We start from the raw sequence: 13,428 nt of genomic DNA on the forward strand, positions 1-13,428 counted from the left end.
GGGGTGTATTTTTCAAGTCTCTGACAAAATTTAAATGTCCAATTTGGTTTGAAGAAAAAAAAATCAAAGCTCTCTGTAAAACCTTATCCCTAAAGCTGGAAGGCTCTCTCATTGAGAAAAAGATGCATGATTTCTCCCAGGGGACAAACAGAGGGCTTTCTCAGCTCAGTGAGTTTAGTTTGGGAGACACAAATTTCACGTGACATTCTCTGATTTTATCCTCAAAAACTTAAATCAATGAGGCTTGATAAGGTGGGTATGTTCTTTCAAGGATACACAATACACTGTGAAGATATATAAGATAGAAGCGATCAGCAGTCTTTTGTTCCTAAGAATTTTAGATATTGAAAACGAATCTTTTGTTGTGATCCTGTCACAACCCTATATGGGTGACTCCGTAGCTCATTTTTCTGTTTCCCTGATGGGACCATCCCCTTCTTATTTAACACTGGCTTTTGATGTCAAGGGAAAAACCCAAAAGTCGAGCGACACTCTGAGTCACTTCTGAAAGACAGCCACCCTCTGTCAGGATTCTCAGATGAACTCAGTGACTGTCTGAGTCCCTTGTGCTGATGGTAAACTCGGTGGAAAGCCTCCCACTTTTTGGCCACCACTTCCTCTAGTCCTCCAATTTTCAGCAGCCCAGAAAGGCTGCCAACGCACTGAGCGTCCTGCCTTCTCACTGCCCACCTCCTGTGTGTGTCTGTGTATCCCTTCCTTTCTCTGCTTAGATTCTCTAATTCATCTCTTGCCCCTTTCTCCCGCTGTTGTACTCACCAAAAAAAACCTTCAAGCTGGTTAAATCTGTTTCTGTGCCTACTGTGCCCCTACACCCAAGCACCTGGACAGCCATGCTGACCGATCTTACCTTAAGTTTATTTACACAACACCCCGGCTCCCATACTTCCCAGCCAGCCCATTTCCTGAGTAGTTAGTTACTGACTTGCTATCCTGTGACATCAGTGCTCTCTTCCTACTCAGTTTTGCCCATCAGCACACATTCGTAATGTATCTTCCATTGTTAAAAAGTAAAACTTCATTTTACTCTTCATCCCTCTTCAGCTACTGTATTTGCTCTGCTCCCCTTTATAGCAAAACTCCCCCAAAAGAGCTGCCTATATTCAGTCTTTATTTTTTCACATTCCGCTTTTCTGAATCCACTCCAGTTAAGCTTTTGTCCCCACCATTCCACTCATGTCAAGGTCCCAGTGATTCGTCGAAATCAGCTTCTCTAAGTGCTCGGTCCTGTTGATGACTCCCTTCTGAAACTCTTTCTCACTTGACATTTGGGCCACTGTCCCTCCTATCTCATGAGCCACTAGTCACCTTTCCTGCGCTTTTTCTTCCTGCCTTCTAAGGTCTTTGCAACTCTTCTCTTGTTTGACTCTTCCCTGAGTGGTCATTGATCCATGGTTGTAAATATTTATATGCCAAGCACCCAGCTCCAAGATAACAGAAGCTCCTGTACCTGGGACACTTCCAGACCTTGTGCTGTGTACCTCTTCATCTGGCTCTTCATTTGTCTCTTTTATAAAAACGTGCGTGTGTGTGTGTGTGTGTGTGTGTGTGTGTATATTCTGATAACTCTCCACAACCTCACCACAGAAATCTGGAATCATATATTTCCAATTGCATTCATGACTTTTCCCCTTGGAAGTCTAATAGGCATTTCAAAGTTAACATGCCCCAAACTTCTTCTCCACCTTCCACATTAAAAAAACACATCGTCAGTGGAGCTACCTCATAATACATATAACACCTTACCTAGCTTTGTTTTTCTTCATAACCTTTGTCACTACCTGACATTCTATCACATATCTATATATATTTATCTTTCTGCTTTATCCACTGGACTATACCCACGTCAACAGGATCTCTTTTATTTATTCATTCCTTATAGTAGGCAAGCTAATGGTCCCATAAATTTGTCCATGTCCTTGTCCCCAGAATCTGTGAATATGTTTCCTTACATAGCAAAAGAGACTTTGCAAATGTGATAAAATGAAGGCTCATGAGCTGGGCAGATTATCCTGGATTATCCAGGTGGGTCCAGTGCAATCACAGGATGCTTATAAGGGAAAGAGGGAGGCACGAGAATTAGAGAAGCAGATGGGACAACGGAAGCAGAGATTGGAGTGATGGGGCCATGAGCCACGAAATGTGGACAGCCTCAAGGAGCTGCAAAGGCAGGGCACAGATTCTCTCTGAGAGCCTCCAGGAGGAACACAGCTCTGCTGGCACCTTAATTTTAGCCCCGTAAAACATATTTTGAACTTCTGACCTCCAGAACTTTATATAATAAGTTGTGTTGTTCGAAGCCACTAGACTTGTACTTTGTTACAGCAGCAGTAGGAAGCTAATACACTTCTGTAGCTCTAGAAGCTAAAACTTTCCTGGCATGTCGGGGCTAAAGAAAATAACTTTGTTTGACTGAATGGTATGTCTTCATTATTTTAGATCCCATATAGAGATTATTGAAGTTTCTGAATCCTATTTTAAATGTTATTATGGAAAATAAATGATCCATTCTTTCTTTGAAAAGTAAGATATGCTTTTATTTTGGTCCAGGCAAAAGATATTGTTTTGTTATCCTAGTCTATTTCAGGCATACATTTTATAAGTCTCTGTGTATGTAGTGATTTAAAACTCTCAGAATGTCAGGAATGGAAAGGACTTTAAAGGGCAGTCAGTTGAATTTCCTGATCTAATGTTTGTGTATTTCTCACAACATCCCTGACAAGCGACCATCCCGAGTCTATTTTAGAACCTTCAATGATGGGAAACTCGCTTTAGCTGGAGGGGTCAAGACCACTTCTGGGTAGACTCTTCTGACTTTTGTCTGTTTTGTTCTCCGCTTACAGAATTAAATCAAGAAGAAAAATGTTAGTTGTAAGCCAAAACTGACTTATTTTAACCCATTTATTACAGATATATCTGAAGTTCAAGTCACTGCTTATGTTCACATGTGAAATGCCTACTTTTGCATTCACATTTGTCAGAAAAATCCTTATTCTATTCCATCAGAAACCATCAAATATGCTTTTGGGGGATAAAGATAAAGAAGTTATTTGCAGTTAAGTGATAAACCCTTGCTTTGTTCCCTCATTGTGCCTCTGAGGAAGCATTGAAGACAGTAATTTTTAGTAGAGAATGCTATTGGTTTCACCTCGGATTTATACTTCTCTCCAAATACTGTCAAATTATTATATTTGTATTTTGTGAATTACTCAGCCGATGTGGGACAATCAACTGAATTTATTGGGTCGTCGGAAAAGTCATGACACATTTTTGCAGTGAAAAAACATAGAAAAATATGTCATGACTTTTCCGACAACCCAATAGTTCAACTAATGTGGAGCCCTGTCTGTGTCTCATGAACTATGTTTTGAGAAAAAAAGATGATAAAGTTATGGCTCGTGCCCTATAAGAGAGCATTGCTTATAATCTAGTAGGGAATATAGACATGTGAACACAACTGTAACAAGGAGTGACAAAGACCCTACTGATGGCACAAGGACTTCTGAGAGTGCAGTGGCACCGCGATTAGTTCTGACTTGCCAGCCCAGATGGTGGGTGGGTGGGGAGGGCAGTAGAAGGGGGAGAGAAGAGGAGAGGAAGAAAGGCAGTAAATATAATGTATGAACTCTCGTATGTAATTGAGAACCACAGTATCTTGAGTCTTCCATTGTTAATTATATAAATAGCAATAGTTTAGATGTGTGGACCTTGATTATATTATTTAATGATTAATTTCCTAATAAAAATTTGCTTTCAAATGCCGCAATTTTTACTTTCTATTGATGCATTAAAAGAATCCATCCTCTAATGTAAGTGACATATGAAAAATTCTACATTAAAATTAACTATGGCAGTCGAATAACCTGTTAAGGGTCATTTGTGCCCAGAATGTGACAGGTTTTATATCTAGCTCTCAGGACTATCAAAGTTGTTTGCATCTATCAACTGTGTATGTTTACAGTATTTTGTATATTCAGATGGAAAGGGAAGCCTTTTCACCTGCCGAAATAAGGATTTCTCAGTCACTCCGATTCATTCCTGCATTTGGTGAAAATGCACTCCCCATCTTTGATGTGGGAACTGTGGGCTGACCCAGGGAGAACTGAATGGGGGTGTCTGCCCACCATCTTTTTGGATGAAGTAGGTGCACTTGTGAATTCCCTGAAGGAAGGTACCACCCCTGACTTGTTTTTTGCTGTAGCTTTAGTATTTACCATAGGAGGCCTTTGTTTGCTGAATAAATCAATGAATGAGTTATTGTGACCCCACTGTACTTTGAGTGTCAGCAATGAAAATAATAGGTAAGAGAACATGGTGTGGTTTCTTACTTTAATGGACTACAGAAGCATTTGTTCTTTGTCACAGTCTCTCAGTCACTGGTCTGCTTGTTTCCTGTTCATCCAACAGTTCCCTCATGTGCCAGGTTCTGCTCTGTATTAATTCTCTCACAACAGAGAATCCTTGCAAGGAGGCATCGCACCCTTCTCACATTTAACACTGGTGAATGCGTAGGGTGGTGTTGGTACTCAGTAAGTATTCACCCCAAAAATGAATACCAGCAGCCTGGAAATATAAGAGGACCTCGCTGTACTGGGAGCCGCAGGCACCGCAGCCTCATTTGCTGGACTCCTGATAGCCTAGAATCTTAAACATATTTTTTTCCCTTTTTGGTTTTGTTTTGTTTTGGGAATGAGTGCATGGAAACTTCCCCCAAGCTCTGCATCTCACCCTTTCCCTGTACATTGAGGATGCAAAGGCCGGGCTGGTTGGGGGGAAAGAACCTCCTAATGTCTAGATTCCAATACCTTTGAGAGACAGAAAGACCGATGTATCAGTGGGTGATGCTGTGGGATCTCCATCTAGTAGCTTTTTCTCTCTCTGCCCATACCCGTGCCCCTTTGTTGTTCATCTCCATAGATCATAAAATAGTAATGTATTTGGTGCTGCTGCCAAACAAGAAAACCACTCTTAAGGCATGTTGAAACTTTTACTGCTTAGACTATCACCTTAAATCTTTTCTTTGCCCGTTTTCCTATTGCCCTTCCCTAACCATCCTGGTGCACACCCCCAGAGTTCGATAACTGATTTGTTGGGTTTTTAAAAAGATTTTTATTGGGGAATTGGGGGATGGGAACAGCACTGGGGAATTGGGGGAAGGGGAACAGACAAGTTGCTGTCATTTTGTTCTTCAGTCTAGTTGTGGAGGACGTTGCTTCACTGGCCCAAGTTGGCACCATCACTGCGCTCTTCCCAGGTGAGGCAGATCAGCCACCGGCTTCTGGACGGCCACTCACCGCGGCTTGAAGGCCGCTCACGCTGGCTGCTGGCTACACATGGTAGTCCATGGCAACCCACTGCCACAGGGGCTGCAGCCTACGTCGTCACCTGTGACTCACAGCAGCCCAGCTCCAGGTTGAGCTGTTGTTCAGCATCTTAGCTGTGGAGGGCAGTGTCACTGGCCCTCATATGTGGGATCCGAACCGGGGCCCTCTGGCGTCCCAAGCCAGCTCTTAACCAACGCGCCACTCGGCCAGCCCAATAACTGATTTGTTAATTACGCTGAGGCCCTTCCCATGAATGGTTAGAGCTGCTATACAGTATGATGGGTGATATTTGCGGCCATGTGTACACACTTCAGTATATTGGGATCCATGTAAACAAGACTGTCTTGGTTATAGAGTTTGGTTTTCCTATGTGAGAACAGTAATAAAATCTGCATATAAGTGGTTACCATATTCAAAGCTATTCAAGTTCCTGCTAAGTCCAGGGGATACAGTGGTGAGAGAGACAGACAGTGTAGTGTGAGAGACAGGCCAGACGAGGAACAAATATATAAACACAAGCTCCCATCAGTTGTGGAGGAAAACATTAGGATGCCATGTGAAAGAGTGACAAGCTCAGCTTCAGTAGAGTGGTCAGACTGCTTTTCTGAAGATGTGACAATTAAGCTGAAATTTAGAGATCAAAAAGGATTCAGTCATGTTAGGAGGGCAAAGAAGGCCATTGCAGGCAGAGCAGAAGTAATGTTAAAAATTAGAAGTGTTTGCCACTAGCCAGTAACTGGATTCTGGGTGGATAAGTGCTGTGTGTTATTTTCCCAGTTCCCTTAGTTCAGAGCATGAATGGGTAGGTCCTAGATGCTTCAGGGTTCTTCTAATGAGAAGCATCTAACATCCTTCATGGTGACTTATTCTTTCATGATCTGTGATTGATGGAATTTTGCTTCTGGACATTTTAAGGACAATTTTAGCAGTTCTTTCTCACATGAAGTTGAGTAATTCAAAATGATAGTATTGAAATCGTTTTGGGGGTATAGATTTTAATGAGTGCCCATTCTCAGACATTTTAGGTTCACTGTCAGGCACATCACAGAGACCAGGATGATTTTTAGAGCTAAATGTAGCCTGCTAGACAATAAAACAAAAATATAGGTTCATAAACCTCTGAGGAAGAAAAGACAAGTTACCAAATGACTGAAGGCACCAGAACCTCAGAGGGCAGCAGGGTCTGGGGTCGTGCCGCCCACTGGGGGGTCCTCACAGAGTGGGTTCCAGAAGTATCTGCTGAGTGAACAAATGAAAAGACTCTGAGCAGACACACGTGGCTAAGTAGGAACATTAAGATATATTGTATACATATCTTTAAAATAAACTCGAATTGCGAATCATGGATTTTAAGTTTGTTTTTATTGGGTTGTTAGAAAAGTCATGATGCATTTTTGCAATGAAAAACATAGAAAAAATACATCATGACTTTTCTGACAACCCAATATTATTTTCAACAAATGGTGAATTCATAAGGTTATGACGGGCAGAAACTTGAAAGTTTTTATCTTCCTAACTAATGGTTGGGGGGTATCGTGAAAACAATATCCAGAGGACTTGAGCATCTCTTAGACTCAGGGCTGGTTATGTATCCTGTGTGTTTCCTACCTGTGTGGCTTTGGATAAGTGATTTAATCTTTCTGTTTTTCTGTGTCCTCATTTATAAAGTGGAAATAATAGTAGAACCTACCTGATAGGCTCATGGTGAGAATGAAACCAGTTAAAATGTGTAAAGCCCTTGAAACCGTGCCAATCACACAGTAAGCTCTTTACAGTATGTGCTAATTGTCATTGTCGTTTTCACCCTCTTCTCTTCCTCATCACCATCATCACAACTATACTTTCCATGTTTTAGGTCACTTTTATCAGGAGCTCTCACATCCCAAGTGATAACCAGAAATGAAAAACTGACTACAATCTTTAAAAACACAAACTTTTGTGATGCATATATTTGGATTTTTGTTTGTTTCCTTAACAGCTTAAATGAGATAAAATTCACATACTATCAAATTCACTCTTTTAAAGTGTACAATTCAGGTGTGTGTGTTTTTAGTATATTCACAAAGTTGTGTAACCATCATAACTATCTAATTTAGAATATTTCATCTCTCCAAAAAGAATTTTAGAACATTTTCATCACCCGCAAATCTATTACCAACTTCTACCCATTCTTCCATCTTCCCAGGGGACATGGGATGTCTTTCCATTTATTTAGATCTTCTTTAATTTTTTTCAGTGATGGTTTGTATAAGTCTTGCACTTTTTTTTGTTAAATTTATTTCTAAGTATTTGATTTTTTATGATGTTATTGTAAATGGAATTGTTTTCTTAATTTTATTTTCAGATTGTTCACTGCTATATATTTGGAGGTTTTTGACTTTGGATTTTTTTAAATTTTATTGTAGTAAAATATACATAACTTACCATTTTAATCATTTTTAAGTGTACAATTCACTGGCATTAAGTAAGTATTCACAATGTTGTGTAACCATCTCCACTATCTTTTTTGAGAACTTTGTCATCACCCCAAACAGAAACTCTGTACCCATTAAGCAATAGGTACACATCTCCACATTCCCCTCCCCCCAGCTCATAACAACCTCTAATGTACTTTCTGTGTCTCTGCGAGTTTACCTATTCTGGGTGCCTCATGGATATAGAATCATACAGTATTTTCTCTTGTGTCTGGCTTACTTCACTCAGCAAATGTTTCAGGGTTCATCCATGTTGTAGCATGGATCAGAATTCTGTTCGGTTTTTTTTTTTTAAGATTTTATTGGGGAATCAGGGAAAGGGACAGACAAGTTGCTGTCCTTTTGTTCTTTAGTCTAGTTGTGGAGGACTTTGCTTCACTGGCACATGTTGGTATTAACATTGCACTCTTCCCGGGTGAGGCAGATTAGTTGCAGGACTCTGGACAGCCACTCACGGCGACTCTTGGCAGCTCACACTGGCTGCCGGCCGGTCACGCTGGCTGCTGGCCACACATGGTAGCTTATGGCAGCCCACTGCAGCAGGGGCTTCAGCCTACACCGTCGCCAGCGACTCACAGCAGCCCAGCTCCAGGTCAAGCTGTTGTTCACCATCTTAGCTGTAGAGGGCGCAGCGTCACTGGCCCTCATGTGGGATCCGAACAGGGGCCCTGCTGCTCAGAGCTGGTATCCCAAGCCAGCGCTTAACCAACACGCCATTCTGCCAGCCCAGAATTCCGTTCATTTTTATGGCTAACTGATATACCATTGTCCGTATATACCACATTTTGTTTATGCATTTATCTGTTGATGGATATTGGATTTTTCCATCTTTTGCTATTTTGAATAATGTTGCTATTAACATTGCTGTACAAGTATCTGTTCAATCCTTGCTTTCAGTTATTTTGGATTTTTATTTAGGATGGAGTTGTTAGTTCATGTGGTAATTCCATGTTTAACTTTTTGAGGAGCAGTGAAACTATTTCCACAGGAGCTGCAGCATTTTATATTCCTACAAGCAATGCATGAGGGTTCCAATTCCTCTGCATCCTCACCAACACTTGTCATTTTCCACTTTTTAAAATGGTAATCATCTTAATGGAGGTGATATTTGTCTTTAGATTAAGAATTAGAATACATCTAACAAATTTATGTTGGTGCAACAGTTAATCCCTCAGACAGATACATACAAAGTATATAATATTGAAAAAATTCAAGGAAAATTGTGAATTTTTTCTATTTATTGTTAGCTTTATTTCCTTCTTATAACTGTAATTTCCATACTTTGCTCTAGTTGAGGATAAACAAATGAAAACTGGGCTTTTAGCATATGGAAAACATATATATAAAATGTAATTTTAAAGTTTGGAAAATATAATGCTTCCTATCTTTTCTATTATGTGAAGACGACGGAAACTATTGTTAGAACTGTACCAGGAAAGGATGAAGAGATGTGTGGATATTTCTCGAACCCTTCTTTAATGTCATCAGAATGTTTATCAACAACCTTGAAGAAGAAGGCAGAAGACATGAGCGACGTCCCTTCTGAGAGTCACAGAAGCATACCGCTCGCTGTGACGGACGCGCTGGAGCATATTATGGAGCAGCTCCATGTGCTGACACAGGTGGGTCGGCGTGCTTTGCACTTGGGGGTGACATGTGCAGAGTGATCCTGGTCACAGCAGGTTGCAGAACTAGCAGAGCAGGGGGAGAATTTTCTTTCTTAGAAAGACAAGCTCAAGGCATATGCTCGGTTGAGCTGCTCTAGCAAGATCTTGTGGAGATAAGGTCAGAGCCCATGCACATATGACATATGCATATGCAGGCGCACACACACACACACACACACACACACACACACACACACACACACACACTCACTCTCACACTACTATACCTGGCATCCAGGAGCCAGACGGGAGCAGCAGAGACTATGAAGAAAGGTGGTGGTGCTCCTCTCTATCAATGTATTTGACCCTGGGCAGCAATGTTTTTCCTTAAGAATTTTTGATGTCATGTGTTCCGATTAGGACATTATCAAAGCCATATTTAGAGCCATAAGAAAAGTGTATTAGGATTAACCATCTCTGGTTAGAATGACATATTGGCTGTGTTTACAGTCTTCACTCTGAATACAGTCCCACTATGCAATATACAGCTTCCTTCAAAGTTTCTTACATGATACTGTGTTCTTCCGAAGCTGAGGGTTTTGCATTCCCATTGTAAAATATTACCCAGGTCTTAAATGCCCGTTTACCTTTGCAGAGAAGGAATACAGTGGATGTTAATATACCAGAGGTCTTCCAACTAGTGGTCAGGAGATGCGGATGTCACTGAAGGGAAGTGGTGTGTTGAAATCGATACACCGACTGTCTCTCTCCAGCCCTGCTGACTCAGTGTTTCCTTTGAGAGCCTCTGTTGTTCCTCTTTGATACATAGACGGAGGATACCAGTATCCGTCAGAGCAGACATTGTCACAAGTTAGAGAGGCTATAATGTGATCACGAGAGATGTCAATTACTTTTCCAGAACAAATATTTCAAGTTGAAATAGCTCATTCATAGAAATCTTCTAATTCTGTTCTCCGCCTTGGCTGTACATTATAATCACCTGGACAGTTCAAAAGCACACAAATGTTCAGTTCTCATCTCCAGAGGATTCATTTACAGGCCCTGGCATCAGCTTTTTGAACACCCCATATGATTCTGTTTTATAGCCAGGGTTTAGAGCCGCTAAATACAGGGTAAGATTATTCAGCTGCCAAAGTGAGTCTTGCTTGGCTTGATCCCCACGTTGCCGTGACTTGCTCACCTGTTGCATTCCATGTTGGGTCCCTCAGGGCCTCTCCCAAGTGAATCTTTCCCTTCTCCACTCTTTCAGCTTCATGGCCCATTTCTCCTTCCTTTTACCTGATTCAAGAATACATGAGTCACTTTATATTTATTGAACACCTCTATGATTTTTTATCTTTAATGTTGAAAAGCTGGCTTTCTTTTACGTGTGAATGAGGTTGAAAGCAGGCACAGCACACGTGCAAGATGGGAATGGCAAGCTGTGGGCTAGTGGCAAGTAAAGCAACCATGTTCTCATTCACGTACTTACAGATGACTGGGCCTCTAACTCAGCTGCGGTGTTCATAACTACTGAACTGTAATTAGAAATAAATGAAAGTAAAACTATGTTTTAGATGGTAGATAAATGGAGTTTAACCAGTGGTAAAGGTGGTGGTGACATATGGATCGACAGCCTTAGCATGTGGAACTGTGATAATTTATGTTTGTCAAAGTATTGGCAAAATGCTTGACCCATAGTAGCCATTCAAGAAATGATAGAATATACTACTATTTTTAGTCATAATCTATAGTATGACATATGAAAGCAAAAATATTAAATAATGATATATTTTTTTAATGTATTACCTTCAGAGGATGATAGGGCATCAATTCATTATCTTGGAACTTGTTGACTAAAATAAACAAGCATTTACCCTGCTTTTCCTCAATGAACTCCACCACTGGGTAACTAAATATTAGATGAATGAAGTGTCTCTGATTTATAAATTATTCCAACTATAATTTTTAAGTGATGGAATTAGAATATCATCATTTTCAATCCTCAAGAATTAATAAATCTTCGCATTGAGTAGTTATGCACATCATGAAGAGAAATGACCAAACCCTAGTAATGTGTCTTCTGATGAAAGGATAGACCACCACTTACAGCCTTACCAAGGGATCGAACCTAAATCTTAAGCAAGCCTTTGAATCCAGCTGTCAATTGACAGAACATAAGGAGGGTGGAAGAATATACTGCACTGTACCCTGAGTGTGCCATTCCTGACATCCAGACTGGTGGGAACTTTCCGGGTCAAATGGGCTGAGCCTGTCGACAGACAAATTGTAAAGAAAATAAAGGGAAGCGATAGGAATGTACACATTAAAAGAGGCTTTCAATGACATATCAAATCTTGAAACTGTAGAAGACAATATTATCGTGTTCAGGGATGTACACCTGAAAGATTAAATGATAAAGAAATGCAAGCAAGTGATTACTATAGTGGTCAGAATAATGGCTGTTATGGGGGGGGGGGCGGTGATTCTGACCGCACACGGAAGGCTCTGGGGAGTGGGGCAGAGTTCTCATTCTTGACCTGGGTGCTGGTTATTATTGTTTTTCTCATGAGAATTCATTAAGTGACACGAGTTTTATGTAGCTTCCTAAATCTGTTTTATTTTATAATAAAAAAATTTTTTAAAGATGTAAAAGACTAAAGATGAAGTAGTCAATATCACAAAAAAATTGGATATCCCGCCCTTAAAAGTAGTCCTTTGTATGCGCACATGCGCGCGCGTGTGTGTAGTCACACTCGTTTATTAGCTGAAGGAGTTAGGCTAGCTGAGGTCATCGAGCCCTGTATTCCAGGCACTAGCTGAAGCCTTTTCCATGCATTATTTCGGTCAGTCTTCCTAACAACACTATGAGGTGCTATATCTTTTGGGTATGAGAACTGGTGGCAATCATCATGACATTTTCAAAGTAAACTAAGTATCCAGCTGTCTAGGGTGGTATAGGAATGGTCTATCATAAATTGATTGTGAAGGTATGACCAGTGATGACATTTAGTAGCACCTGGGCCGGGTATGTGACATTCATGACCCCACCCTGCCCCATTCCCCACACTCCCGTGTAGCCTGTGCCACCACTCAGATTGCTGCATGGCCTCTTCCCTGGCATTGATGCTTTGGAAGATCAGACATAAGGATTGTCTACAGACACTGTTCTTTTAGTCCCTTTTCCTCAGATGCATCAGGTCTTTTTCTTTTACTCACTGCTTGACAGTGTTTTGCACTGTGGTTGGGCCAAAAGCAGAGCAAGTTCTGGGGCTTATTTTTGAGCCACTTCCTGGCAGAAGGGTGGGCACTGCAGTCCTGGAAAGGACCTCCTCTGCAGAGATGATCATCATCCTCCTCACCACCCGGTCCCCAGCCATTGATTATTTTGTTCTCCTTTTTGCAGACTGTTTCAATCTTGGAGCAGCGGCTGACTTTGACAGAGGATAAGCTGAAAGACTGCCTTGAAAATCAGCAAAAGCTTTGCAATGCTATCCAACACAAAAGTTAAACAGAAAACTATGAGCAGAGGCACGATAAATGAACACATGTACCTATACACAGAAAGGTATAGGCTTCGTGTAATGCATCCATGCGCTGATTATCATGGCATTTCTAAAAAGGACGAGCAACAGAACAAAAGGCAGGAGGGGCATAATTACAGACTAACTTAAACCTGCAAATTAGTGTCAAGGATTAATTCAGATCATTACCATGTATGATTGCAGTAATAAAGTGATAAGCATTCGAGTGCCTCTATATTTTCCCCATGTTATTTTAAATGTCAGTTTTCATTTATAGTCCAAATCTACCAGGAAAGTAACCAAATCTCTGGATTTCATTGTTAAATCATTTCAAATTGACCATGTTCGGGCAATTCCTTAAAGCAATGAATGTATTCTTTTAGTGAACACCCTTGGGGTAAAATAATTCACTTACCTCTAAAACAGCATTCTGTATGTAGAGAATGAGTTAATGTTCTGTCTTGCATTTCTTTCAGTTCAA

The 13,428-nt window shown here is 40.8% G+C and overlaps 1 protein-coding gene across 1 annotated transcript in view; it reads left to right on the plus strand.

The window, feature by feature from the left end:
• The window catches only part of POC1B (POC1 centriolar protein B), a 102,340-nt gene extending 89,170 nt beyond the window's left edge, over positions 1 to 13,170 (plus strand). The window contains exons 11-12 of the mRNA XM_019661438.1: positions 9,220 to 9,438; positions 12,830 to 13,170. Coding sequence (XP_019516983.1) covers positions 9,220 to 9,438; positions 12,830 to 12,934 — 324 coding nt within the window. The 3' untranslated portion in view covers positions 12,935 to 13,170. The remainder of the gene's footprint in view (positions 1 to 9,219; positions 9,439 to 12,829) is intronic.
• Positions 13,171 to 13,428: the final 258 nt, after the last annotated feature.

Source organism: Hipposideros armiger, unplaced genomic scaffold, assembly GCF_001890085.2.
Source record: "Hipposideros armiger isolate ML-2016 unplaced genomic scaffold, ASM189008v1 scaffold_348, whole genome shotgun sequence".
In the NCBI taxonomy this organism is placed as follows: Eukaryota; Metazoa; Chordata; class Mammalia; order Chiroptera; family Hipposideridae; genus Hipposideros; species Hipposideros armiger.